The sequence below is a fragment of the Mizuhopecten yessoensis genome, unplaced genomic scaffold (assembly GCF_002113885.1).
Source record: "Mizuhopecten yessoensis strain PY_sf001 unplaced genomic scaffold, ASM211388v2 scaffold11115, whole genome shotgun sequence".
NCBI lineage: Eukaryota > Metazoa > Mollusca > Bivalvia > Pectinida > Pectinidae > Mizuhopecten > Mizuhopecten yessoensis.
In genome coordinates, this window is record NW_018408887.1 from 1054778 (window position 1) to 1079689 (window position 24912).

The 24912-nt window shown below is 35.9% G+C and overlaps 1 protein-coding gene across 4 annotated transcripts; it reads left to right on the forward strand.

Annotated features, from left to right (window-relative positions):
* Positions 1-2469: 2469 nt before the first annotated feature.
* On the forward strand, positions 2470-24657 carry LOC110466071 (galectin-9-like). Of its 4 annotated transcripts, XM_021522348.1 has the most exons (14): positions 2470-2592; positions 4399-4487; positions 5548-5755; positions 8253-8375; positions 8719-8868; positions 9572-9660; positions 10427-10634; positions 11386-11508; positions 13284-13313; positions 14091-14129; positions 19952-20041; positions 21653-21741; positions 22549-22765; positions 24299-24657. In XM_021522348.1, exons 1-14 carry the CDS (start codon positions 2557-2559, stop codon positions 24413-24415), a joined length of 1608 nt encoding a protein of 535 aa, XP_021378023.1. In that variant the 5' UTR covers positions 2470-2556; the 3' UTR covers positions 24416-24657. The 4 variants fall into 4 exon arrangements, with proteins under 4 accessions (XP_021378023.1, XP_021378025.1, XP_021378024.1 ...); XM_021522350.1 differs by lacking the exon at positions 14091-14129; XM_021522349.1 differs by lacking the exon at positions 13284-13313.
* The last annotated feature ends 255 nt before the right edge of the window (positions 24658-24912 follow it).

Here is a 24912-nt window from a genome sequence, read left to right on the forward strand (position 1 = left end):
CCAGGAGTGATCGCCGCTATGATACCCATACCATGGAAAGTTCCGTGGCCGTCGATGGTACCAACATTGTGATCGACGTTATCAGCAACATATTGGATAAATGTTCCTTCAGGGAGGGTTGTGACATTCTCCTCGACTGTAGCTGCGTTTAGCTCATATTTTTGCACCTCCGAGTAGGATACAGCAAACCCCAAGTTGTTTAGGACATCCAGAAGAAAGCGGGAACCAAAGTGGTGGTGCATCTGGACACCAAGAGCTAACTGAAGGGGAGCTATTACTGTTCTGGGACGCGCTGCCTGGACAATAGCTTGCCCGATTGCCGCAATCTTGTTGTTGGCATCTGTAAGGTTGAAAATTTCTTTCAGTAACATCTTCAAGGTTGTTGGGAGGTAATCTAAGTTTTTGTCTGATGCGGAAATGTCCTCTGGAATAGGATAATGGGTCTTTGTTGTGTCCATTGATCGTATGTCAGCTTTAATGAGCTTTGCCGCCATTTGTACTATCGAATGCTTTTCCTGATCAGGGTCCTGTTGCGGTCGTTCGTAAAAGGTTTGAAGAAGCGTGGACACATTTCTTGTAAAGGTAAGCACGTTGTTCTTGCCGTTGATGTCCGTGACGGTAATATTTGATCCAAAGTTATTTAAAACTCTGTTTTTCATGTGGGCTGTACCGAATGCATCCTCACCACAGAGTTCTTTCATGTTTTTCACCAGATCGGATATAGCAATCTGCTCCACTTCGCTGTCTTCCAGTTGTCTAATCACTTGTAGAAACGCATCTTCAGACCTTGAACTTTTTGGTCTCCCAGTATCGCATGGTACTTTTTTCTTCGGTCGGCCGGGTGTTGCTTTCCCGTCGGATTCCATATGTAGAGGTCATTTGGCATTTGTCTTCCCGTACGAAAATTGACGCTTCACGTTTGATAATAAACTGCATCCGCTGCGTGTAGATCTGATAATGCAGTTTCCAGTCTGTTTAAGATTTGTTTCGACCATTCATCGTTCCTTTTCTCACAAGCGATTGTCATGGATTTCTTAAATCCCGTTGTTCGTACCCGGATAACATCGTAACCCCTTTGCGGTCATTAATTTTTGCGATTCGTCCACAAAACAGACAGTTATTTTTGAAATTTAAAGTGTGCGTCCTTGATCTTAAATGTTTGCACGTTTGGTTGTGGACATTTGCCTGCTGTTAACGCTTTCGCATTGACATAGTCCCGTCGGCAGCATTGATGCAGTTTCTGACCAGGAGAAGCGATTACATTGTCTCGTTTTAGCAAACTAACTCTGTTTATGGTGTCACTGCCCTTTCCCCTAAGAAGCGTAATGGGCCTGCCATCATCTAGAGAATCCCCACATATTCCGCAGGTTTCCATTGACACCTGCAAAAAATGTAAAAACAAAAGTTGTTTTAAGAAAATTATCTTATAGTCCGGAACACAGTTAAGTTATATCATGTGTACATGGTTATGACGGTTTAATTGCTATTGGAAATTGAAAAGAAAATGACCTAAGAAAGAAATAATACTTAATAGGAAATAAGCAAATTAAAGCAAACAAAACACACTTTAGAAAATAGGTCAAAACACAAGATGTATATATACTCACCACACATGTCTTCACAAATAATCTCCGTGGTAAATCAAGGTCAAAACTATTAAAATGAAGATTCTATAACAAAATTAACTATATAAAATTAAAAATAAATTAACAAAAGATAAATATTTAGAGTAACACACGCATTTTTAAACGTCATATGACAAAAGAAAAATTGCAAAATGTGTACGCAAAATGCCATATTTTGCTATTTTTGGCTGTGCTGGGCTTCCATACTTTTATTTTTTTGACAATCTGAATAGTAGGATTTTCATAAAATAAATTATGGCTAAAAACTCTAATCGTGTAATATAATGTACGAAAACAAACTTATTAACTACTCTTTACGTCATTTAGTTAATCTACTTGGGGGTCTTGATAAGTTTTCAACGTCTGAGAAAATGTAAACAAACTGAACAAGACCGGTCTGTTTCCATCACGTAGTTTCAACAAATAACATATCAATTTATGTTGATTCATGTTGAAAACATCAACATATAATATGTATGTGTCAAACATGTATTACAAGCCATAACAACAGTTACATATACTCACCAATATTAAAATTATCCCAGCGAGAAAATTCGTCTGCATATCGGCATTATCGTCTGCATATTGGCATTATCTCCCTTTGGTAACTCTTTAGTCTACGGCGGCCCGTATACGTACATGCCATACAATTTACGATCAAAATTGCAATATTTAATCAGCGAAATAAACAACTTCCCGATTTTTTTCGTCGTCCGATTTTTTGTGGAGGGTTAATAGATGTATATAATTTGTGATTCAAGTGGTTTTGTCTTTGTTGCAGTTAATTATAGGTTAAACCGTAGTTTGATTAGTCTACAAGCATTTTAATATAGTCACGTGATGTTGGTGTCGATTCCGAAAGGCTCCAGGAAGTTAAATTCAACTAGGCTGGAGTTAGTCGTGACATATCAGAGAGATAAACACGGACAGCATGGCTTTAACACAAATAGGCATGGTCAACAATCCCGTAAGTATATTTATTCATTTCGTGGAACTGCCAATTATAAATATCTTGGACTTTTTAATCAGTTTATCTACTGTTATATATAATATCAGGCCGGGGACAGGAAGACAGTCAACGTTGACAGTTATCTGCTTATATTTTCCCGTCCATTGTTTAACAATTACCATTCTAATGGAATGGATATCATAGTAGAACTGATTGTAGTCGGTGCTTATATTATTCGATGTGTTTACATGCATGGATAAATTGAATAATATATATTCCTCTATACGAATAAAGTATGAGAAAACGAAAGTAGATTTCTTTGAATTGCACACAGGTGCATAGATTTTTGCGAATTGCACACAGATGCATGGATCGATAGCGTCCGTCTCTACAACACCCTACCACCCACTTAAAGTTTTCCGGTATTGAGTAAGATTACTACCACTACTACAGATACATGTACCGATCAGAGTAGTCTTGCTGAAGTCCGAGTTTGTGTGCAATAATTTATAAACACACATATTTATATATTTGTGTTTGAAAAATATCTCAAGTCCTGTTAAAACATTCACATTGAAGAGAGAGAAAAAGAGATAATAAGATTTTTCCATACCCAGGCTGAGGGGTGTAGGATAGAGAAATTCCACCTTCATATGACTTCAAATTGGTGCAATAATAATTTATGTCAATTTAACACTGTTTTTTAAAAGCACTTTATGCTTCTAAAGGCGTTTCCTTGTAAAACTTAGTTGATCAGTCCGGCAACACTATAAGAAGTAGGTGAAAACTTGGACTATTCATGGTGCCAATGTTAAGGCGTGACTTGAAAGAGTTCAAGGATTTTGGCCACGATTATTCATAATTATATATATTACGGTCATTTGATGCAATGATACGTGTAGTGACCGAGACCCTGTCTCTCTCTGTACTCAAATGATAGACAGGCCAGCTGTGACGCCCCATCTATATCTTCCTTAAGTTAGTATATATAGTGAGTATGCATATTTTGAACTTGGTACGAGGTCACATGATATATGTGGCACTGGCATGACTCATACGATATCCTGTTCATCACGTGTACCCATTCTGACACGCCCCCTTTACATATATATATATTATCTGCAAAACACTTTCAGTGTGAGTAATGACAGCAACCAATATATGTTGTATGGGTAAAATCATCAATCGACAAATAAAGACATTAATTCGCTCCAAAAGAGAATCAAAAATCAAATTTGTGTCCCTGTTTTTTCTATCATTGATCTTTCGTGTCCTTTGGTTCACTAATTTTGTCTCTTTATATTTCGTGGACAATTTCTTCCTTCATATTCACTTTGATTCATTTGGTTGACGGGTGATAAAGCAAGAACCAGATATTACAAGAGAAAAATGTCACTGTCCCTTCAATCTAGGTATGTGGAATTTACTGTATAAATGTCATGTAAACATGATCTCTTAGTCAGAAAATGATGCAACTTAAAGTTACTGTTGACGTGACATTAATTGGTAAAAGTGGCAAAAAGATGGAAGGAGGAAAGGATGTAGGATGAAATCAAAGTTCTACTGTATAACATGAAATGTTCGTTGTGTAGAAACATTCGTGGGTTTCGGGGTTGCTTTTGAACCACGATAATAAATACAAACAAATTTGGAAGATATACGACACGTGTCTACTGTTTGTTGATATACATTTGTAAGATGTCCACGAAAGTTTGTACCATGAAAGTATCTAAATGATTTCAAACCAGGAAGGAAAGTACCCACTAACATTTCGTGTTATACAGTATTATAGCTGATAATCAACTGAGTTTGTGTATATTTCAGACTCTCCCATACACTGGGAGTATCCCAGGAGGTCTTTCACCCGGAAAGCAGATCTTTATCCAAGGGGTCCTCCCCATGACTCAGGAAGGGTAAGTAAATTAATTAGATGGCATAGGAAAGACCAGATTTATTTGCTGATTGACATCATACATATACTCATATACTGTAGTTGCCAATGTGAAGCTGCATCTATAATGTATAAGCAAAATAGACTTAAAATTTTCTTATTTTCTCCTGAAATTTTATCAACCATAAATTGTTTTTCCCTGTGATACCCTAATATCAACTTAGTGGATTTCAGTTAGCTCAGATGACGTTGGTAATGTGATGAGATAAGACTAATATGAAGGGCTGTATCCTCGAATTTCTAAGGTTTTGCTCTTTTATGTTCCCTGCACCCCTGGAATATGTCATGATGAAATTGAAGGCTCTGCATGCACCATCTACTGGTAGACTCATTTGATCCTTTGATGAAATCAAAAGATATTTGCACGGAAGCGTATTGATAAAATTGACGGACTTTGAAATTGAGTGTCACTCCTCTTCAAATCTTCAAAGAACAGGTATCAGCCTAGCGATTGATCTGGGTTTTTTTAAACCTGAAACAAATCAAATAGCTAACCACATATCTTCAATTTTGTTATGACATTATTATTGTGACTATTTATCAATTAAAAACTCTCCTTCAGGTCCATATAACCACATTTGCACCAAAAATGAAAATAAAAGTCCTTAACTGATAGATACTAAAGGTGTTTTATCATTATTTTAAACAAAATAAAAAATACATCGAATTTGTAAAAACTTTTGGGTGCAGTTTTGGCAAATTACAGTGAAGCAAAAACAAATTATCATATAAAAAAGACTGATTCACGACTTCTGTTGACTACATGTACAGTGAAATCTGTCTAATCCAACATCATGCAGGACACAACAGACATTTATGTTTGTCAGATTAGACAGGGTACCTGAATACACAGTTCTTTGTATTGTAGTGTTCATTAGAAATAGTATTTTACATTATTATTTTGTATAATATAGGGTGTCAGTTATTCTGGGGTCGTATAACACAGGTTTCAGTGTAGTTGTAAATAAGTTAAATATGGATATCTATTTTGACTCTGTGTATCGACCATTGTTGTATTACAGTTTTGCCCTGAACCTTCAATGCAGTGCTCACACCTATCCTAAGGTTGAGGTCGCTCTTCACTTCAATCCTCGCTTTAATCAGGGTGTCGTGGTACGAAACAGCCACCAGAAAGGCTGTTGGAAGAAAGAGGAGACGTATGGCAACTTCCCATTCCACCCCGGACAACCATTTGAAATTATCATTGCTGTGGAGACAAGCCAGTTTAAGGTATGATACCGTACATCGTAGGGCTGTTCCAGACTCAATAATCGACTAGTATACAATTAGTTGAGTTTACATGATATATAGAGGATATTGATTTTATATGGACTTTTGTTGAGGCTTTATCAACCTGGGAAAGCAATATTGACGGAGACGAAGTTAATACATTAACAGCTTAGTTGTTTCAGTTTTACAATAGCAAGTAATCTAGTATGAAAGGAAGAAACTTTCTCAACATGTATGTATCTGCTTCACTACCTTAAATATTTTATAAATGATACTTTCACCACTTTATAAGGATTGAGCTGTACAAATGTAAGCAGTAAATTATAGTTTGATCCATGCATGCCAAAGCATCAAAATTTCAATAAGCTGTTGAATACATTTTGCAACTTCTTTTCAAGGTGATGAAATACAAAAATGGCAGGCATGTGATACATGCCCAATGTACCTTTTGTTTCATTGTAATACACTATAAAAGTAAATGTTTTTGCAATTATGTTAAATTGGTCAATAAATGTGCAGATTTTAGATCTATTGGCCATTGACTAATTTTTAGCTCACCTGCCCAAGGGCAGCTGAGCTTATGCCATGGCGCGGCGTCCGTCGTCCATCTGTCCGTGCATCTGGCGTCTGTCCGACGTCCGTCAACTTTCCTTTAAACGACTTATTCTGAAGAACCAGAAGGCATTGAGTCATGATATTTGGCTGGTAGCTTCCTTATATGGAGCCCGACAAAGTTTGCGAAAAAAACAGAATTTGACAACTTTCAAGGTCACAGGGGTCAAATATGTAAAAACCTTCAAACAACTTCTTCTGAAATACCGAAAGGTTTAGAGTCATGACAATTAGTTGGTAGCTTCCATGGAATAAGCCGAACAAAGTTTGTGTTTAGAAAATGGCCTTGACTTACTTTCAAGGTCACAGGAGTCAGATATGTCTAATGCTTAAAACGACTTCATCTGAAGAACTGAAAGTTAAAGAACCTAAATATTTGGCTGGTGACTTCCTGGGAGAAAGCCCGACAAAGTTTAAAATGAAGATGACCTTGACTTTCTCTCAAGGTCACAGGAGTTAGATATGTCTAATGTTTAAAACGATTTCATTATGAAGAACTGAAAGTTATAGAACCTAAATATTTGGCTGGTGACTTCCTGGGAGAAAGCCCGACAAAGTTTAAAATGAAGATGACCTTGACTTTCTCTCAAGGTCACAGGAGTTAGATATGTCTAATGTTTAAAACGATTTCATTATGAACAACTGAAAGTTATAGAACCTAAATATTTGGCTTGCGACTTCCTGGGAAAGAGCCCAACAAAGTTTGAGAGTGAAAATGACCTTGACCTACTTTTAAGGTCAAATGAGGCAGATATGTCAAACACTTCAAACGACTCCTTCTGAAGAACTGGAAGATATAGAACCTTCATATTTGGCTCGTAGCTTCCTGGGAAAGAGACCAACAAAGTTTGAGAATGAAAATGACCTTGACCTACTTTCAAGGTCAAAGGAGTCAGATATGTCTAACGCTTTGAACAACTTCTTCTGAAGAACTGAAAGGTATAGAATCTTTATATTTGGCTGGTAGCTTCCTTGGAGAGAGCCTGACAAAGTTTGAAAATGAAAATGACCTTGACTTTCTCTCAAGGTCACAGGAGTCAGATATGTCTAATGCTTAAAACGACTTCTTCTGAAGAACTGGAAGGTATAGAACCTTAATATTTGGCTTGAAGCTTCCTAGGAAAGAGCCCAACAAAGTTTGAGAATAAAAATGGCCTTGACCTACTTTCAAGGTCACAGGAGTCAGATATATTTAACACTTAGAACAACTTCTTCTGAAGAACTGGAAGGTATAGAACCTTAATATTTGGCTGGTTATTTCCTGGGAAAGAGCCAAACAATGTTTGCGAATGAAAATGACCTTGACTTACTTTCAAGGTCACAGCGTTCAAATATGTCAAACGGTTTAAACTAATTCTGATGAAGAATTAAAAGGCATGAATTTATGATATTTGGCTGGTGACTTCCTGGAATAGAGCTCACTAAAGTTTGCGAATGAAAATGACCTCAACCTACTTTAGAGGTCACAGAGGTCAACAACATTTTAAAGGATTTGTTCTTAAGAACTAAAGAAATGGATTAATTAGATTTGGCTGGTAGCTTTTTGGAATAGAGCTAACCAAATTGAGAAGAAAAATGACATTGACCTACTTAAAAGGTCACAGGAAAAAATATGTCAAGCAACTTCTGAAGAAGAATCAAAAAGCATAGAATCTTATAATAATATTTTGCTGGTAGTTTCAACAGATGGAGCTATGACTGATTAAATATTCAGGTGAGCAATACAGGCCCTCTTGGGCCCCTTGTTGATTTTAGTTTCGTAGTATTTTTCACGGAAATGTCACGAAAATTAGAATCCTGGAAAGAATTTAAAAAAAAAATCTTTAAGTTTATATATCATTAGGATGAGTAAAAGGGATTACACACAATTGATTTCGTTCTACAGATTGCTGTCAGTGGACAACATTTCACTGAGTTTCAGCACAGGATGCCAGTCCACCAGGTGAACACCATCAACATTAGTGGAGGGGTGACTGTGTTTTGTATCAGATATGATGCCCCAGGTCCGGTGAGTATGGGTACTTTGGGTCTCTAAATAAACCAGGGTTTAGGTTATGTGACAGCCATATTTATCTGGCCATTAGCCCATGCCTGGTAATATATATATAACCAACCATGTATATTGCATTTTAGTAAGTAGAATGCAAAGACCTGTGTCATGATCCTGTAATAGGCTCACCGCTATACATTGAGTCTGATATTATGTGTTAGCCCCGGGGCTTATTGCATGACAAATAAGGTATGTATATATGTATTACCCAAACCATTTCTTTGAGAATTTTGTTAAATTTTATGCTTGATAATCAGCAAAAAAGAATACCATAAGAGTTTATTTGTTTCTACATTTGTAGGCCCTGCCAGCTAGTTATCCTCAGAATTTCCCTTATGGACAACCCCCAATGATGCCACAGCCTCCTTTTGGGTTTGGACAGCCCCAAATGGCCCCTCATCCACATGTTGGGTTTCAACAGACTCAGAACAGCACCGAAATTTTGAACCCAGTAAGTCCCTTGATGTGAGAGCCTAGTATTGTCCAACAGGTGACTAAGATATGGTACACGTGCAATATGTGTATATACATGTATGTATGATGCATATGTGAGTACATACATAAAACAACATATTCACAATCTCTTAATTGACAATCTGTACATTTTTCGTGTTTACAAAATACATTCTGAGTGAGTAAAAAGGATATTCCTCCATGTATATTTTCCTAATATAAGTCAGGACTCCTAAATTTATACCTAATGTTTATATATATTCACTATGAAATTCATCCCCAATATATTTATGAGGCTGAAATTCATTTTTAGAAGATGTGTATAACGCCCAATTTCTTGAGAGATTAACTTCATAGTTTCAAATTTCATCAATGTATACCAATTCATGAATAAATTTATTTCATTTAATAATGGTTTGCACTTTAGCAATGAAATACATAAATTTTGTACAAGGCTGCAGGTTGATTTTGAATGATTTATATTTTCAATCTGTTTGCATAAAGTGGACAATTAAAAAAGTGTAATATGAAAATTATAGAATTCGATTATTTACAATCAACAAAAAAGTCATTTCTGCCTTGTAAAGTGCACCCAACACGTATTTCATAATATCTGCAAACTGAAACACTCAACAAAAATAAGCAACTAAACATCCTCCATTTTAAAATAAGTGCATCAATGACTATTCAATGTGTTTTAGTCGGTTCCCTATATGGGTGATATTCACGGAGGTTTGGCTGCAGGCAAATCCATTGACATCCAAGGGTCACTGCCCCTAACACAGGAAACGTAAGTCTTTGTACTTGTGTTGTCAAAATGCTTTATAAATGGATAAACCTATTTTTATATTTTTCTCGAAATATTGTGTCCTATTTTGCTTTCAAACTGTGATATAAAATAATGATTAATTTGTCTACCACATTGATCTACACCACACTAATTGTAGCCATCCTAAACTACTCCATAATCGTTGCTATCCCAAGATGTTCAATAGTCATTGTCACCCATAGATACTCAATATTCCTCATCATCCCAGGATTCTTTATACTCACTTTCTCCCACCTTTCACATTTGTGTCAAACTTGTTCTAGTCATTAAATATCAGTTTATCGCTCCTAGGGAAATGTATCTCTGTCTAACCTTAGGGTCAAGACATGGGTATTCCCTATCATATAGTTGTACGATGTCGCATCAACAATGCATTGATGTTACATCAACAATAGAAGATCTTGGAAGTTAAATATGTATTACTCAATAATCATTGACTCCGGATCCCCCAGGTACATGTTAGTAATTGTCATCCCAAGATACTATACTTAATACTCATTGTGTCCTAAATCAACATTTTGACAAGTTATGAATGGTTCCAAACTCAAAAGCCTCGTGGAAGAGAGTGTACTGAAAAGTTTATAGTCCTGACATCACTCCTAAGCTCAATCATAAGCCAACTCTGTGTATTAATGGGTGGATATCAGGTTTTTATTCTCATTTAAATATACAATTAACGTACATGTAAACTTGGAAAAAGTACCATGTGCTTTCTCTTTCATTCAAGGTTTGTCATAAATCTACAATGTGGCCGACAGGCATACCCACAGCTGGAGGTAGCTCTCCACTTCAACCCACGGTTTGACCAAGGCTGTGTGGTACGCAACAGCCATGAGGGCGGTTCCTGGAAGAAAGAGGAGAGGTTTGGGGTTTTCCCTTTTCATCCTGGACAACCCTTCAGTGTGAAGATCGTTGTGGAGGTGAACCAGTATCAGGTAGAGTTTACTGGAAAATTAGGGGGTTTTCAGTTTATGATGTGACATCACACAGTGAGTGGAAATTATGATGCACTAACAGCTTTTGGTGAAACACATTTCACCCTGGTAAAATACTAGTCGCTTCCTACCGACTAGGCAAGGGAGAATTTCTCTTTAGCTCATTCAGTTGAGCGTAAGACTAGTAAACCAGAGGTGCCAGGTTCGACTCCTGTTAGCTCAGCTACAACACATTGCCTGTGAGGTTGTTCCATATAGTGTGTCAGCACATCCATCACCATCTTTTACATGTAAAAACAACTTCTGCTAAAGAAACGTAAGGCCAAGAGTTAGGATATTTACCATGTTGCCTGTTGAAGTGCAATCAAATTATTATTAGTTCAAATTAATTTTCTTGGTTTGAAGACAAGGTCAAAGAGAGCAAATGTATTAGAATAATAAACATAAGCTCTTCTGATGAACCAGGAGGCTTAGAGTAATGATATTTGGCCCATAATTTGCTTTAGAGAAGGGCTCTATTGTTTGTTCTTGATGAAATAAAGTAATCATAGGAACCTTGACCCACATTGAAGGTTACAGAGGTCAAAATATTTTGAAGTTTATAAACAACCTATGATAAACAATTAACCTAAAGTACTATTTGCTTAGCTTATTTCTAGCTTACTTGGTGACAGGCTATCTGATTTAGAGATTGTTGAATATAACAGTAGTAAATATCATCTTCAAGAATTTCATTTTTGTTCCCAATCAGATCCATGTGAATGGGCAGCTCTTCACAGGGTTTCAGCATAGGATTCCTTTCCATCGAGTCAACACTCTCAGCATTTCAGGAGGCATAACAATCTCCAGTGTGCGGATTAGCAGTTCAAGCATGGTGAGTTATTTTTCCTTTGACTTTTCTTCACAAATACTTACAAAAAACTGTTCCTCATCTGCTCTTTACCTAGTCATATTTTATACACACATCAATATGTCTTGTTATATGGAAAAAAAGATGCTTCTCAAATATATTAAGTCTGTTTAAAAAATAATGAAATATCACTTTCCCGGGACTACTACAGTTACCGGTTGCTTTTGAATGGACTGCATTATTGTTTCGTTTTTGGGATCAAGTTTCTGTGCCAACATCTTTGAATAACCCTGAGGGTAGAAATTTGTTGTATAGATTGCTCGACCAAACTAGACTGTATGCTTATAAACCATAACAGAGACATCAAGGTGGACATATGTGTAATTGTCTTTGTACTGTGTTATCTTCTCGCACCTCTGAAATAATTTGAAACATGGCAAATTAAATTAGGGAAGGCATGGGCCATGGATGATATTTATTTTTAATTATCTAATACTGTCAATTCTTTCATGGACAGCACAATTCTGATAGAAAGAATGAAATCAATAATAGATACAATAATTTTTGGATTTTAAAATATAAAAACAAATTTCACAAACTTTTGTCAGGGAATACAGTTCTTATTCTGTAGATTTTCAAGAATGTTTAGAAAGACAGTTTGTTTCATTATGCATAATGTGGAAATCAAATTGATAGAGAGATATAACTATGAGTCAATGGAAGGGCACATAACAATGCCCTAGCAATAGATGACATTGCAAAATGTTGATTGTGGAAAGGGTAACAGTGCAAAATGTTGACTGTGCAAAGGGTAACAGTGCAAACTGTTGACTGTGCAAACAAGATGGTCATACAGTAACTGTCAGCTGCCATGTTATTTTTTCATCATGCTTTTCTAGAATGACATTCATTTTCAGTCATGATGTTGAAGTTTGAATTGCTGTCATTATTGCTAAATTTGATATAATTTCTAAATTTGTTACCCATTTGAAACCTGTGATGTTGATTTTTAGCTCAACGGTCCGAACGGCTAGTGAGCTTATATCATGGTGCGGCGTCTGTTGTCCGTCCGAAAGGTTTCCGTAGCATATTTCCCGTGCTGTTTCACCTACGGTTATGAATCTTGGTTTGTGGGTACATGCATAAAGGTGGTGTGTCCCAAACCATATGTAGGTCACTGTGACCTCTACCGTGACCTCTGACCTATATACATGTAATATCGTCAGAAAGGTTACCGGATCAAATATCTCCCGTGCTATTTCACCTACGGTTATGAATCTTGGTTTGTGGGTACATGCATGGAAGGCGTTGTGTCACATACCATATGTAGGTCACTGTGACCTCTACCGTGACCTCTGACCTACATAGTGTTGTCGGAAAGGTTTCCGGACATATCTCCCATACTATTTCACCTACGGTCATGAATCTTGGTTTGTGGGTACATGCATGGAAGGTGGTGTGTTGCTTACCATATGTAGGTCACTGTGACCTCTACCGTTACTACGTTATCATGTATCAAACTACCTTCAGTACAAATACTTGCAGCATATAATCTTTTCATTTGATATAAAAATGACTGATGTACTTGTATCTAGAAAAACCATCTCTAAGTTGCTTCTGTTGTATAGGTTATCGTTACATGTACAGTGGCTTATAATATACCTTAGCTGAAGTTGGTCAAGAACATTATGTTTTCTCCATTCACCACATTCCAGGAATAATTCTCATCTTTACTTGTATTACATAAATGATATCTGTTTAGTTTTACTCTATTGTATTTTTCCTAATTTAACCTGTAGGCTACACAAAGCTCAACCTCACTTTCTCAGGTAAATCAGTTGCCATATATTGTATCCATTCTAATGACTATTGAAACCTTGTTATACTGCCACCTGTATAATGTCACCATATTTTGAGTAGACATGAAAAAGAAATGGGTTAATTAAAAGAAAGGCTTAGGGAGCCTTCATTGATATATAATGGCAGTAAGTGAGGGGCATAGGGCTATTTCTGGGTAAATTGGGAATAGATTTCCAACATCTATTTGGAAACATTATGAACACATCATCTGTCATTTGGACAAAATCATTCAATATAGCGGCTTGACTTGTGTCCAAACAACACACAACACTTGTTTGTGATGTTTTGCTCCTTATTCGATATTCATAGAGCCAGTTGTATGTCTTTCCTGAGATCATTTCTTTAAAAATATTAGCTGAACGATTAAAACATTCATATTTATCAAATATTATTTCAATTTTTGTCCCAAAATAATCCCACAAAAAGCCCAAGGGCAGTATACCTGGGTTGTACCAGAGACGTATAAATGTGTTATATACGTCTCTGGTTGTACTGAAACTAATTATTTGTATATCAAATTTCCACAATGAGGAGATGAGGCGTTTTTTTTCAGACCTAAGAAGCAGTATGTAATGTAATCTGAAAAATTCATTAAGCACTCTCATAATCTTTCCACTTTTTTGAATGAATCAATTTTATCTAGACCTTTTGAGCATTGTGGAGATTTGAATCATCTATCTAACTTACTGAAAGCATTCTTGTTGTCAAGCTTGAACTCCCTCTATTTTGCCTCATTTTACCTGCAGGAAACCAGATCTATTGGCAACTATGTGTCAGTTCATCAGGTAACTACGTTCCATTCATTGACTGAAACACTCCTCTTTAAGGATGTACTCTTCTGAGGTTTCAGTCACGTTCAAGTCTCGTTTTGATCTGGTGTAACGGGTTTTTGTAATATTTATCAAATTATGATAGGTTTAATAGCAAACACACATCTGAAAAACATTTTAAAAAACTAGATGTCTGTTGTGTGTAGATTTTTTTTTACAAGAATTTGAAAAAAATGACCAATTTGGCGGCCATTTTGAAAAAGTGTATTTATGTGAATTTCTTGCGCTTCAGAAAGGGCAAAATTTCACCTTTTTTGACACTAGATTAATCACTTAAATTGTCATTGTGTCACCATTTTAAAATGTAGCAGGTTCAATTTTGCTGTACAACTTTATAATGTTCAATATGATTAAAATAATATGCAAAAAAAAGGAAAGTTATATATTATTGGTATTTTGTTTTTACATATTAGGGTAACTGAAGCACTTTTGATTTTTGACCCCGAAAAAGGTGAAAAATAACAAATAATAATGGGACAAAAAAAGAAGCACACCGACCCCCCATTTTTGTGGCTGTTTTAGAAAGAGAAACACATTTTCTTTTGATTCATTGAATACCAAAAAAAGTTTAATACAGGTTTTTTTTTATATCAAGCGTTTAATCTGCAAAAAATGGTGAAAAAATGTGCATTTTTTCATTAAAAAATAAGGGGTAGGGGTAACTAAAATCGCATTTCTGAGCAAAATGAATAAGATTAAGAAATTTTATTTATATAATTTAAAAGAAAATAATATTTTTATCAATTCTACAAACATTCATACATATCTGATAACACACTTGGAAGAAATTGTATGAATTTGTTCTGCAAATGGTCAAAACCCGAAAATTCACCTAAAATCACCTATTGTGTTAAAGGGACATCACGTCAAAAGGCGTTTTTTTTTAATGAATGTATGTATTGTATGCACTTCTACTTATGTTACCACGCTATCCCCATATTCATAGTCCGTTCCAAATGTCCAGTTTGACCACTTGAATTGTTCAGGAAAGCCCTGCTATAAATAGCGCCATTAACGTCACCTGACTAGGCAGTAAACACAAGTGGTGCGAGCGAGATGAAACGGTTTCAAAAGAGGCCCCCAGAGAGGGGCCGTCAGGCAATGCAACTTCTTGCCGCACTATGAAACCAAGTTATATGATTTCTAAGTCCGTATTCAAACTTATTGAACAGTAATTATTCATCATTAGAAGTTAATTGCACACTTGCCAATATTCAGAATTTAAATTTATTTAGCTTTAAACATAAATGTGTTGCCAATAAAATTAAACAAGGGATGGGGCACAAGTTTTTACAATTTATCTCAGCCTTCTCCCGTCATACATTTACAATTAAATGTATACAATGATAATAGGCATAAACATAAAGTAGATATATTTAAATATATATTGAATTTAGTACCGAAATGTGACCGGTACAGATGGTACGTGGCTAAACACCTTCCCTACACCAAGGGACAAACCTTTCTGATTTTTTTTTATATGTTGCCGGGGCAGAGGCCGGGTATTCATATTAGTACTAATTTAAATCTTGCATGTAAAAACAAAAATAATCGTTTAATTCAGCAATATAATTAAATCATACCATATTATTGAACCCGGTAATATTATAAATTATGTAAATCCACGGACTTCGATAACACGTATCTTGGTGACCCAGAAAATATGCCGTGGGCCATCACAACAGTTATCCCTTGGAGGGCCTCATGGAAAAATCAAACTAACCAGTCTCTTATCCCTTCCTTTCAGATAAACCACTGTATAATTATAAAAACACAAAGTAAACTCTCTCCAATACATGCCCATTAACAAATTAAACTAAGTGCATCTGTGTTCAAACTCAGACAAAGATACTAGCGAGCTTAATAGTTTTAGATATTTATTCATAACATAAACAGCGCTAGCATTTCTGTCGATTCCATTTCAGCTTAACCGGCTATCCGGAAGAATACATGCACCGTACTAATTGCTACGGCAGTTATTTTCTCCTTTGAATACTGCCCACCTGCAATAATGATTCCGTAACGTACTCCTTGTGCTATCTTTTTACCATTTGGCAACTTTTCGTTTCGTAGCTGACACGGTACAACACTTTTCTTTCGCTTACTTCACACGGCCAGTCATTTTGTTTACAAAGAAATGGTGTGCTATGTGCATGCACTAGTAGAGGGAAATCCCTGAACAAAACGTTGGTCAGACAGGTAGAAATACTGATGATTTTCTTAGATTTAATCATTTTTATGAATCTATTTCAGCCAAATCCGATCGTTATTTTCCATAAGGAGTCTCACTTGATATGTTTATGTAGTATTTTAAAAAAAGACAAAAAATAAAGTTACTTCACCGTTATGCCCCTTTAAATTGGTATCTTTGACCGATCATACTACAAAAACGAACACACGGACATATATATTTTTTTGCATTTTCTACTATGCCATTATCTCCTTTTTCCAAAAATCAATATAAGAAAAAAAGTTTATTACAGGAATTATTTGACTTCTCAGAGGTGTACATCCTTAAGCCAAAAATCCTGGAAAATGGTTTACAAGTTTTCTTAATTTTCAGATTTAATTAAGTAATGCTATCACCTTTTGTCCATTGCCTTCTGCTTTATGTCATACCTCATTTTACAAATGTCTATTTCACCTTATGCCATACTGCAGCGTCCATCGTCCGTCGGTCCGTCCGTCCGTCAACTTTTCCTTTCAAACGCTACTAGTCCTGAACGGCCAAGTAGATTTCGACTATATTTGGTCTGGAGCATCCTTAGGCCAAGGGGACTCAATTTTGTATAAATGGTGGGTGTGGCCCCCCTGGGGGCAGAGGGGCGGGGCTCAATAGGGGAAATAGAGGTAAAACCTTCAAACTCCTTCTTCTACCGTAGGGATTAAGGAATTTTATCCTTATTAAGTCTAGAGCATCCTTGGGCCAAGGGGACTCAGTTTTGTATAAACCGTGGGTTTTGCCCCCCAAGGGCCTGAGGGGCGGGGCCCAATAGGGGAACATAGCAAATTATTCTTTAAAATCCTTCTACTTCTGTAAGATTGACAGGATTTGGTCCATATTTGGTGTTGAGCATCCTTGGGTTAAGGGAAACCAATTTTGTATAAACGGTGGGTCTGGCCCTCTTGGGGGCTGAGGGACAAGGCCCAATATGGGAAATATAGCAAATTCTTAAAAATCCTTCTTCTGTAGGAATGACAGGATTTATTCCATNCCCCCGGGACCTGAGGGGCTGTGGACCCTATAGGGGAAATAGAGGTAAAACCTTTAAAATCCTTCTTCTACCATAGGGATTAAGCGATTTTATCCTAATTCAGTCTGGAGCATCCTTGGGCCAAGGGGACTCAATTTTGTATAAGCAGTGGGTGCATAGTGGTCTCCCAGGGGGCAGAAGGGTGGGGTCCAATAGGAGAAATAGAGGTAAAACCTTTAAAATCCTTCTTCGACCATCATGATTAAGGGATTTTATTCTTATTTAGTCTGGTCATCCTTTGGCCAAGGGGACTCAATTTTGTATAAACGGTGGGTATGACCCCCCCCCCTAGGGGCATAGGGGTTGGGCTCTGTTTGAAATTTGTTATAATCTCAAGTACTGGATGGATCTTTCTGAAATTTCCTATGTACTTACAGCACCTACCATGGAGTGCTATATCTTTACTTCATACCAATTATTTTAAATATATTCAGGTGAGCGATACAGGCCCTCTAGGCATTACCTCGACTGATGAGGTGTATATATTTGTATTAGATGTAGATGCACTGATGGTTACGTAAAGGATCATACCACTGCCAAAAATACCATCATGACTATATAGCTTTGATGAATCATTTCGGGAAAGCGAACCATATATACTTTGAGGGACTTTTATGAATAATCACAAAGATGAAATAAATAAATATAATCAACAACAGTGTTCTGAATGTAAAAAAAGTATCAGCAGGGCTGGACCGAGATTGGAACCCAGGACTACAGATTGTTATACTATTGCTGTAGCTGATTGGGCTACCTGTAAGTGGAAGTGTGGCGCAAGCCCAAAATTAAACAGTTATATCGTAACAGAAGCTAAGGGGAAGCTACTATATATACAAAATGGCAGTGCAGTCAGACTGATATCCTTAAGTAGTCACACTTTTATTCCTTCGTCATTTCAGCACTGATCGATATTTGCATGGACAGCATCATTATATATTACATTGTATTAACATTTAATGTAATTTTGGTTCTCTGAAAGTATTAATACAGAGTTAGGGCCATTTTGGAGCTGATATTTAGCACCTTTCTCAATGGAAAATAGTCTTATTGAAATTGAAAGTTATTTTTAAGAAAAATATAAGCTTGTAGATGGCAATGCAATTAATGCTAACATCAAAAATGATCATTTTGCACAGATAAGGGCATGTTTCTCTTTAAATGTTTTTCTTTGTAGCACTAACAGAATCTTAACAACTATGCATACTCAAATCTAGTGAACTAACCTAGTACGTGTTGATTTATTACTACCTTATTCACTGTAATTAGCACCTTTTCTCTTTTTGGGCACTTCATTAATTGATGTAAGCTCCCCTTTCCTGATCGTTCTCCATGCTGACCCTCTCCTGACAACAAAATACAGTATTATTATAAAGTCACCTAATATATTGACAGGTTGTTCCTGGTGTTTTTGAGAAAAGAATAAGAGAACAGTTTTGAAATTTTCCTGGGAATGTGTCCAACAATTACATCATTACATCAACTGCCACACTCTGTGTTTGTTATCTCAATAAAATTCATGTCCTTTTCAGACATTTTTTCATGTGCCCTGGGTGCTAATTATGGTGACCATGGTACATTGTACATTGCATTGCTGTATTGAACTGCTGTTAAGCTATTAATGATCACGAGAAGAACTAATGCTTTTAGAGTACATATAGCCTTTTTATAGTTCGCTTTTAGTTATTCATTAAGCAATTTAAAAAAAAACACTTTAAAAGTTATAAGTTACACTTATTTTAGTTAGAAATCAAAAGAAACATGTTTTAGATGCAAGTTTGTACTTTTATTTGAAAGAGTTTTCAGTTTGCAATTAAAACAAATATAGACTAATCACTAATTAACTAATGACTTGTTGAAAGTGGATTGAGCTCTCTGACTAAATACTTACATTTATGTGTAAAAACTGACTTTACTTCAATCTGCTTTTACCCAATGTTGAATGACCTCAGATCAGTCTTTTCTGGAACATGGAGGTTTTACACAAACTGTTGTAGTCTTTTTCCTCATTCCATAGTTAGGGATCCCTGTCCAACAGCAATGTTTTTTTTTCTATATTCGACAACCTCTCCTTAAACTTCCATTTGATAATCTATCTTTGTTTATTTTTAATACCGAAGTTTGTCCACAGCATAACTTCCATGTTATTTGACCTACGTTGACCAAACTTGCTATAGTTTTAATGTATCTTGAGAAGTACGAGTGTCGCATTCTAAATTCGGGTTTCGTGCCCCACTTTATAAAGAGACATGGCCTTTTGTTCATTTTTGATACCGAAGTTTGTCTTTTGGCTAATAAGGGGAGACATATGTTTTTGTTCACAAAAACAAAATTCTAGTTTATGTTTGACCAGTCCAAAAATTTTGAACCTGATTCATCCATCATTCTCTTTCAACCAGATTGGGAATCTGTCCAACAGATCGATACTGTAAGACAATGTGGACAGAACTTGTTTTTATGAAAATTGAAAATTAATGTGCTCTAATCATCTGATTAATATATATATGAGCTTTTTTATTTTCAAAGCCAATGAGTGCAGCAGGATCAGGATTTGGAACAGGAATGGCGTACCCTTCATCAGGAGTAGTGGCACCTATGCAGCCTATGTACAACCCAGTAAGTCATAAAAACCACACAAAGTGATAGATGGCCGGTCCCAAATATGTCTATCAAGTGTCTTTTGAAAACTGCCCTATTGGGAATACAGTTTGACTTCTTTATCTGGAACTCTTATCACTTGAGGTGCCCGTGTAATGCCAAGTACATCTTCAGTCGCAGCCAAACCTCTTCCATGTGTGTTTAGTGTAAAATCACATAGGGAATATGATAATGAAGGAATTTCTTTTTATTTTACAGTGAATGTTTTTTTTTTTTTTAATTGACTTTTCATAGACATTGACTGTCAGAAAAAATCAACAACTAATATAGTCTCATTGTTGATTAACCATTATAACAAACTTAATACCAAACATGGAAAATCACTTGAATACTCGGATAACTCCAGTTTTCCAGCGATCCGTTGACTGAAGGAAAATAAAAAATGAAATAACGAGGTTAAATTTATTCTAATTTCTTTCCATTTTTACAAAATTTCAATTGCTTGCTTTTACTAATGAAACTCAAACCTTCCAATAATGTTGAATTATGATAAAAACAGTTGATAATACAGATAATTATGTACTCTGACAATATAAGTACTGTACCTGATTGAAGTACTTATAGTCATAATATTGATCCCTACTGTTTTTTGGGTTTTTTTTTTACAAAACATTTTTTCAACTACAAAACCTACAAGAGCATACAACTTTGGGCTTGATTTTCATATATTTATACAGCTTTATTAATTTGGCTTTTTATCCTGATTAGGAAAATTATTTAGACCATACTCTTCTTCTCACATTTTCCCTCTATTGAGGATTGCATGCAAGTGCAGCTTTCATAAGAGTTTGAGCATGTCCTATATACTGAAGGCTATAAGTAACAATGAGTGTGACTCATGTTAAATTACACATACCATTGTATCACTATGTAGCATGATGTGAGTCATTGTTTATCGTTGATGGAGATGACACTTTAGAAGATAAAGGCCATTATAAAGTTGTGAATAAATATTGTGTTGTAACACTGTTTTGTAAAATTTTATCTCAATAACATCTGGTATGTTCTTTTCTAAACTCTCTTAATTCTTTCTAAATACACTCGGTCACTGTTTTTTTGTTTTTTACTGAGGCTGCAGAATGTTGTAGAACATTAATTGTAACATCAGAATGTATTGTAATTTTTTGTCATGATTATTTTGAGAGCTATCTCCCCTCTTACAGTTGGCTAAAAAGTTAAAATATCAATTAACACAGCAATTATTTCTTTGTTTCATCTGAGATTCAGAATATAATTGTAAGAAATACTATTTAGTTATTTGGACCATATGATAGTTTAATGGACTGGTCAGTTTCTTTATTTGCAAAATATATTCCATTATGATTTTTTTGAGTGACTTACAGTCCTTAAAGCTTGCACGTGGATTTGGTATCAAGTACGTATTACATACACTAGCTGTCAAACATTTATATGCACTGATCGCAAACTATTAAAAAGTTTATGCTGGGGTGGTACAATGTATACAGTACATTTGATCAAAACAAAAATGACTTAACTGTGCATGATACCTGTAGAATTAGTAGGACAATGCGTTATGCCGATCTTAATAGATGGACTATATTTTCACAGCCTGTGCCATTTGTATCTGGGATCCCAGGCGGCGCTCTTCCAGGAAAGATGATCTATGTTATGGGTAATCTTGGCTCAATGCCAAGCAGGTGAGCAGACTACAATATAGCCTGTCCTAGAAATAGTTGGTCTGTCCTACATAAAATTAAAATGCACTATGCTAATTCTGAGCTTCGCTCAAGTTGAAAAATTGATGTATAAGAGTCACACTGAGAAGTAGCCAAAGAGAAGGTAGGTAACATGGTTATCTAAAAATAATTCAGGGACTAATTAAGGAACTTAATTATTGAGTCATAATTTTGAAATGGTTGAGATCCCCACCCCATGACCATTTAAATCATTGCTGGGCATTAACAAATGGGCACAATAATGCTATAAGAGTTGACTCTGGGGATTGCCCCGCCCTTTGGGACTTCATTCTTGTGTCATAACTTTGAAATGGTTGGGATCCTCACCCTTTGATTATTTATACCATTGCTGGGCATCAAAAGATGAAAACAATAATGCTATTAGTATTGACACTGAAGTCACCCAACCCCTAGGGACTTACTATCTGGGTGTTAACTTTGGAACAGTTGAGATCCCAACCCAATAACCATATATATATTTAATAGGTATAAAGAGATAAAAACAGTCATGCTATTAAAATTGACTCTGGAGTCTGACCCCACCCCTAGGGACTCAATTTCTGGTCCATAACTTTGGAATGGTTGAAAAGCCATATACATGTTTATATCATTGCTGTGCATAAAAATCCTGGTAAGCGATAAAAGCCCTCTGAGCCTCCTATATCATATATGAAGTAGTATTATAACATTTGATACACTTCAAAATCCTGCCCAACAGGCTGTTACTCACAGATTATTTGTATAACTGACATATTTTACCTTGTACAGGTTTAATGTGAACCTTCAGGAAGGAACTCTGGACTCCAGTGACGTTGCTTTCCACATGGATGTGAGATTCCGCTTCGGGAATGACGTGAATGTCGTAGTGCGGAACCACAAATCTCGAGGGACTTGGGGATCAGAAGAGAGGGGCATTCCATTCTTCCCCTTCAGTGTTGGAGGTGCATTTGACATGATCATCCTGATAGAACCTACCTGTATAAAGGTACATTGTACTTGTAATCACTTGTACACCATGCATTAAACCATAGGTGTCAACCTCTGAAACTTCCAATAAGGGAGAAAGGGTGTGAAACACGACAGGAACTGCTATGCTTATTTCATTTTTCCCTATTTATGTATCAAAATAACTCCAAAAAAACATTCACCTGTTATGATCATTACACACACCATGCAGTAACTAGGAGGCCATTTGACCACAGGATGTAGATTTTGAGTTTGTGTGAGTTTGGACATAAATGAGGGAGTTTCGAGGGAGATTGGTGTATTTTGGTCAAAATGAGCAAGTCTTCCACTAAATGATGGAGTTTTGACAGCTATGTTAGACAGACAGTTGTTTATCCATGTAATGATTGGGGTTAGACCAACATATTGCTACTGATGATAAATCATTGTAGTATTTTACCTAATAAGGAACATGGCTTTTTCAAACATATTGTATTTCATGAATTATCTGAACTATTGTAATTGGACAGCATCCATTTCCAACTATCTACCGTCAACTTTTTCCTTAATGTAACTTTTTAAGATCCATTGATATTCAGCCTGTAACTTATTGTGCTGTGCTCACAGTGTACTTAGTGTAATTTTGTTCAAAAGAATTTCCTTGACCCACTTTTAGTGTTCAAGGGGTCAAATGTGTTAAAACGTTAAAGGATTTATAAACATGAATCAGTCCTATAAAATTATCAGCCAATATCTTGCTCGGATAAAAGGCAACCAAATGTGTTCTAATCAATTTCCTTGACCCACAAAGGTCAAAGGTGTAAATATTTTCAAAAGACTTCTAACAAACCATAAGGCCGAGTAATGATATTTGTTTTGTAGCTTATTTGCTTGGGTATAGGGTTGTCAAATCGTTTTAATAAGTTACCTTGTCCCAATTGCAAAGTGTTACTTATAGTCATGGATGAAATGTCTTTATGTGTTACAATATTCAAGCAATGTTTAAAAGACCATGAGATATAGAGTCATTCAAAGATATTATGCTGTAGCTTGCTTGAGTGATGAGTTCTTATAATTGCAAAAGAAATAACCTTAACCCTCATTCAGGATCACAAAGGTTAGATATGTTAAAAGTCACCAAATGTCTCCTTTAAGTGAACCAGGAGGCCTAGAGTCATGATATTTTTCAAGAAGCTTGCAGGAGTGAATGGGTTTCAACTTGTTCATATAAGTTATGGGATACATTTGTTAAAATCTTTAAACATTTTTTTTATGAAACCACGAAGAATAAGAAGAGTAATGGTATTTGGTGTCCATTTTGCTGTGATGTCGGGTTTTATTATGACCTTGACCTAAATTTCTACCAACTCCTGTTCATTTTTCAGGAGAATGATACAGGCCTAGGTCCTATGAGCATTTTGTTGCTTAATTCATTCACTCCTGAAATGTCATTATGAAGTATTCCAACCTTTGAATTAGATAGATTTCACTCAAATTTTAACATTATCTTGGTGCACAATTTGTGCATTAAATTGATCCTCAGTAAGTGATTGTGTTTGTTGTGCTATTGCAGGTTGCCATCAACAACAAACACTTCCTGGAGTTTCAGCACCGCCTTCACCCTCCCGCACGCTACAGTACGCTGAAGATTGACGGCGACATCAGGCTGACACAAGTGAGGTTCCAGTGAGGAAAGCAGATCTTTCCTTCATTTCCACGTTAATGATTAGTGACTAACAGTTCATGTGCCTGGCAACATAGGACATTCATATTCAAACTTAAGAGTAGTTTAAACTCATTACATGGTCATTAATATCATATGCAGTCTTTTCCAAAATTGCATTTTAAAAATTTTGATATTAAACTAATCTTGCTATAAAATTAGGACATTCATCATTAAACTTAGAGAAAGTGTTTTTTTCAAGGTCATTAACACTATTTGNTCTAATAGGCCGATCTCACTTAAAATTGGTCTAGGAATGATCAGCTCATGGTCCTGACAAAGTTAAGTTAACATTATACTATTTTTTACTCAAATTGGTACATATTTCAACAACAAAAATAAATACTATAGACTCAGGTGACCGTTAAGGCCCATGGGCCTCTTGTTGCTTTTTAAATTTCTTTTTCAAAATTAGGTTTTTAACTTATCTTGCTGTTGGATTTTTTACATATAGTAAACATGAG

What these genes read in the sequence shown, in the direction of transcription:
- LOC110466071 (XM_021522348.1), top strand. Translation starts at nt 2,557, where the DNA reads ATGGCTTTAACACAAATAGGCATGGTCAACAATCCC. An exon ending in GCACCGAAATTTTGAACCCA is followed by an intron (nt 8,869 to 9,571) that starts GTAAGTCCCTTG and finishes AATGTGTTTTAG; the next exon opens with TCGGTTCCCTATATGGGTGA. An exon ending in ACTATGTGTCAGTTCATCAG is followed by an intron (nt 14,130 to 19,951) that starts GTAACTACGTTC and finishes TTATTTTCAAAG; the next exon opens with CCAATGAGTGCAGCAGGATC.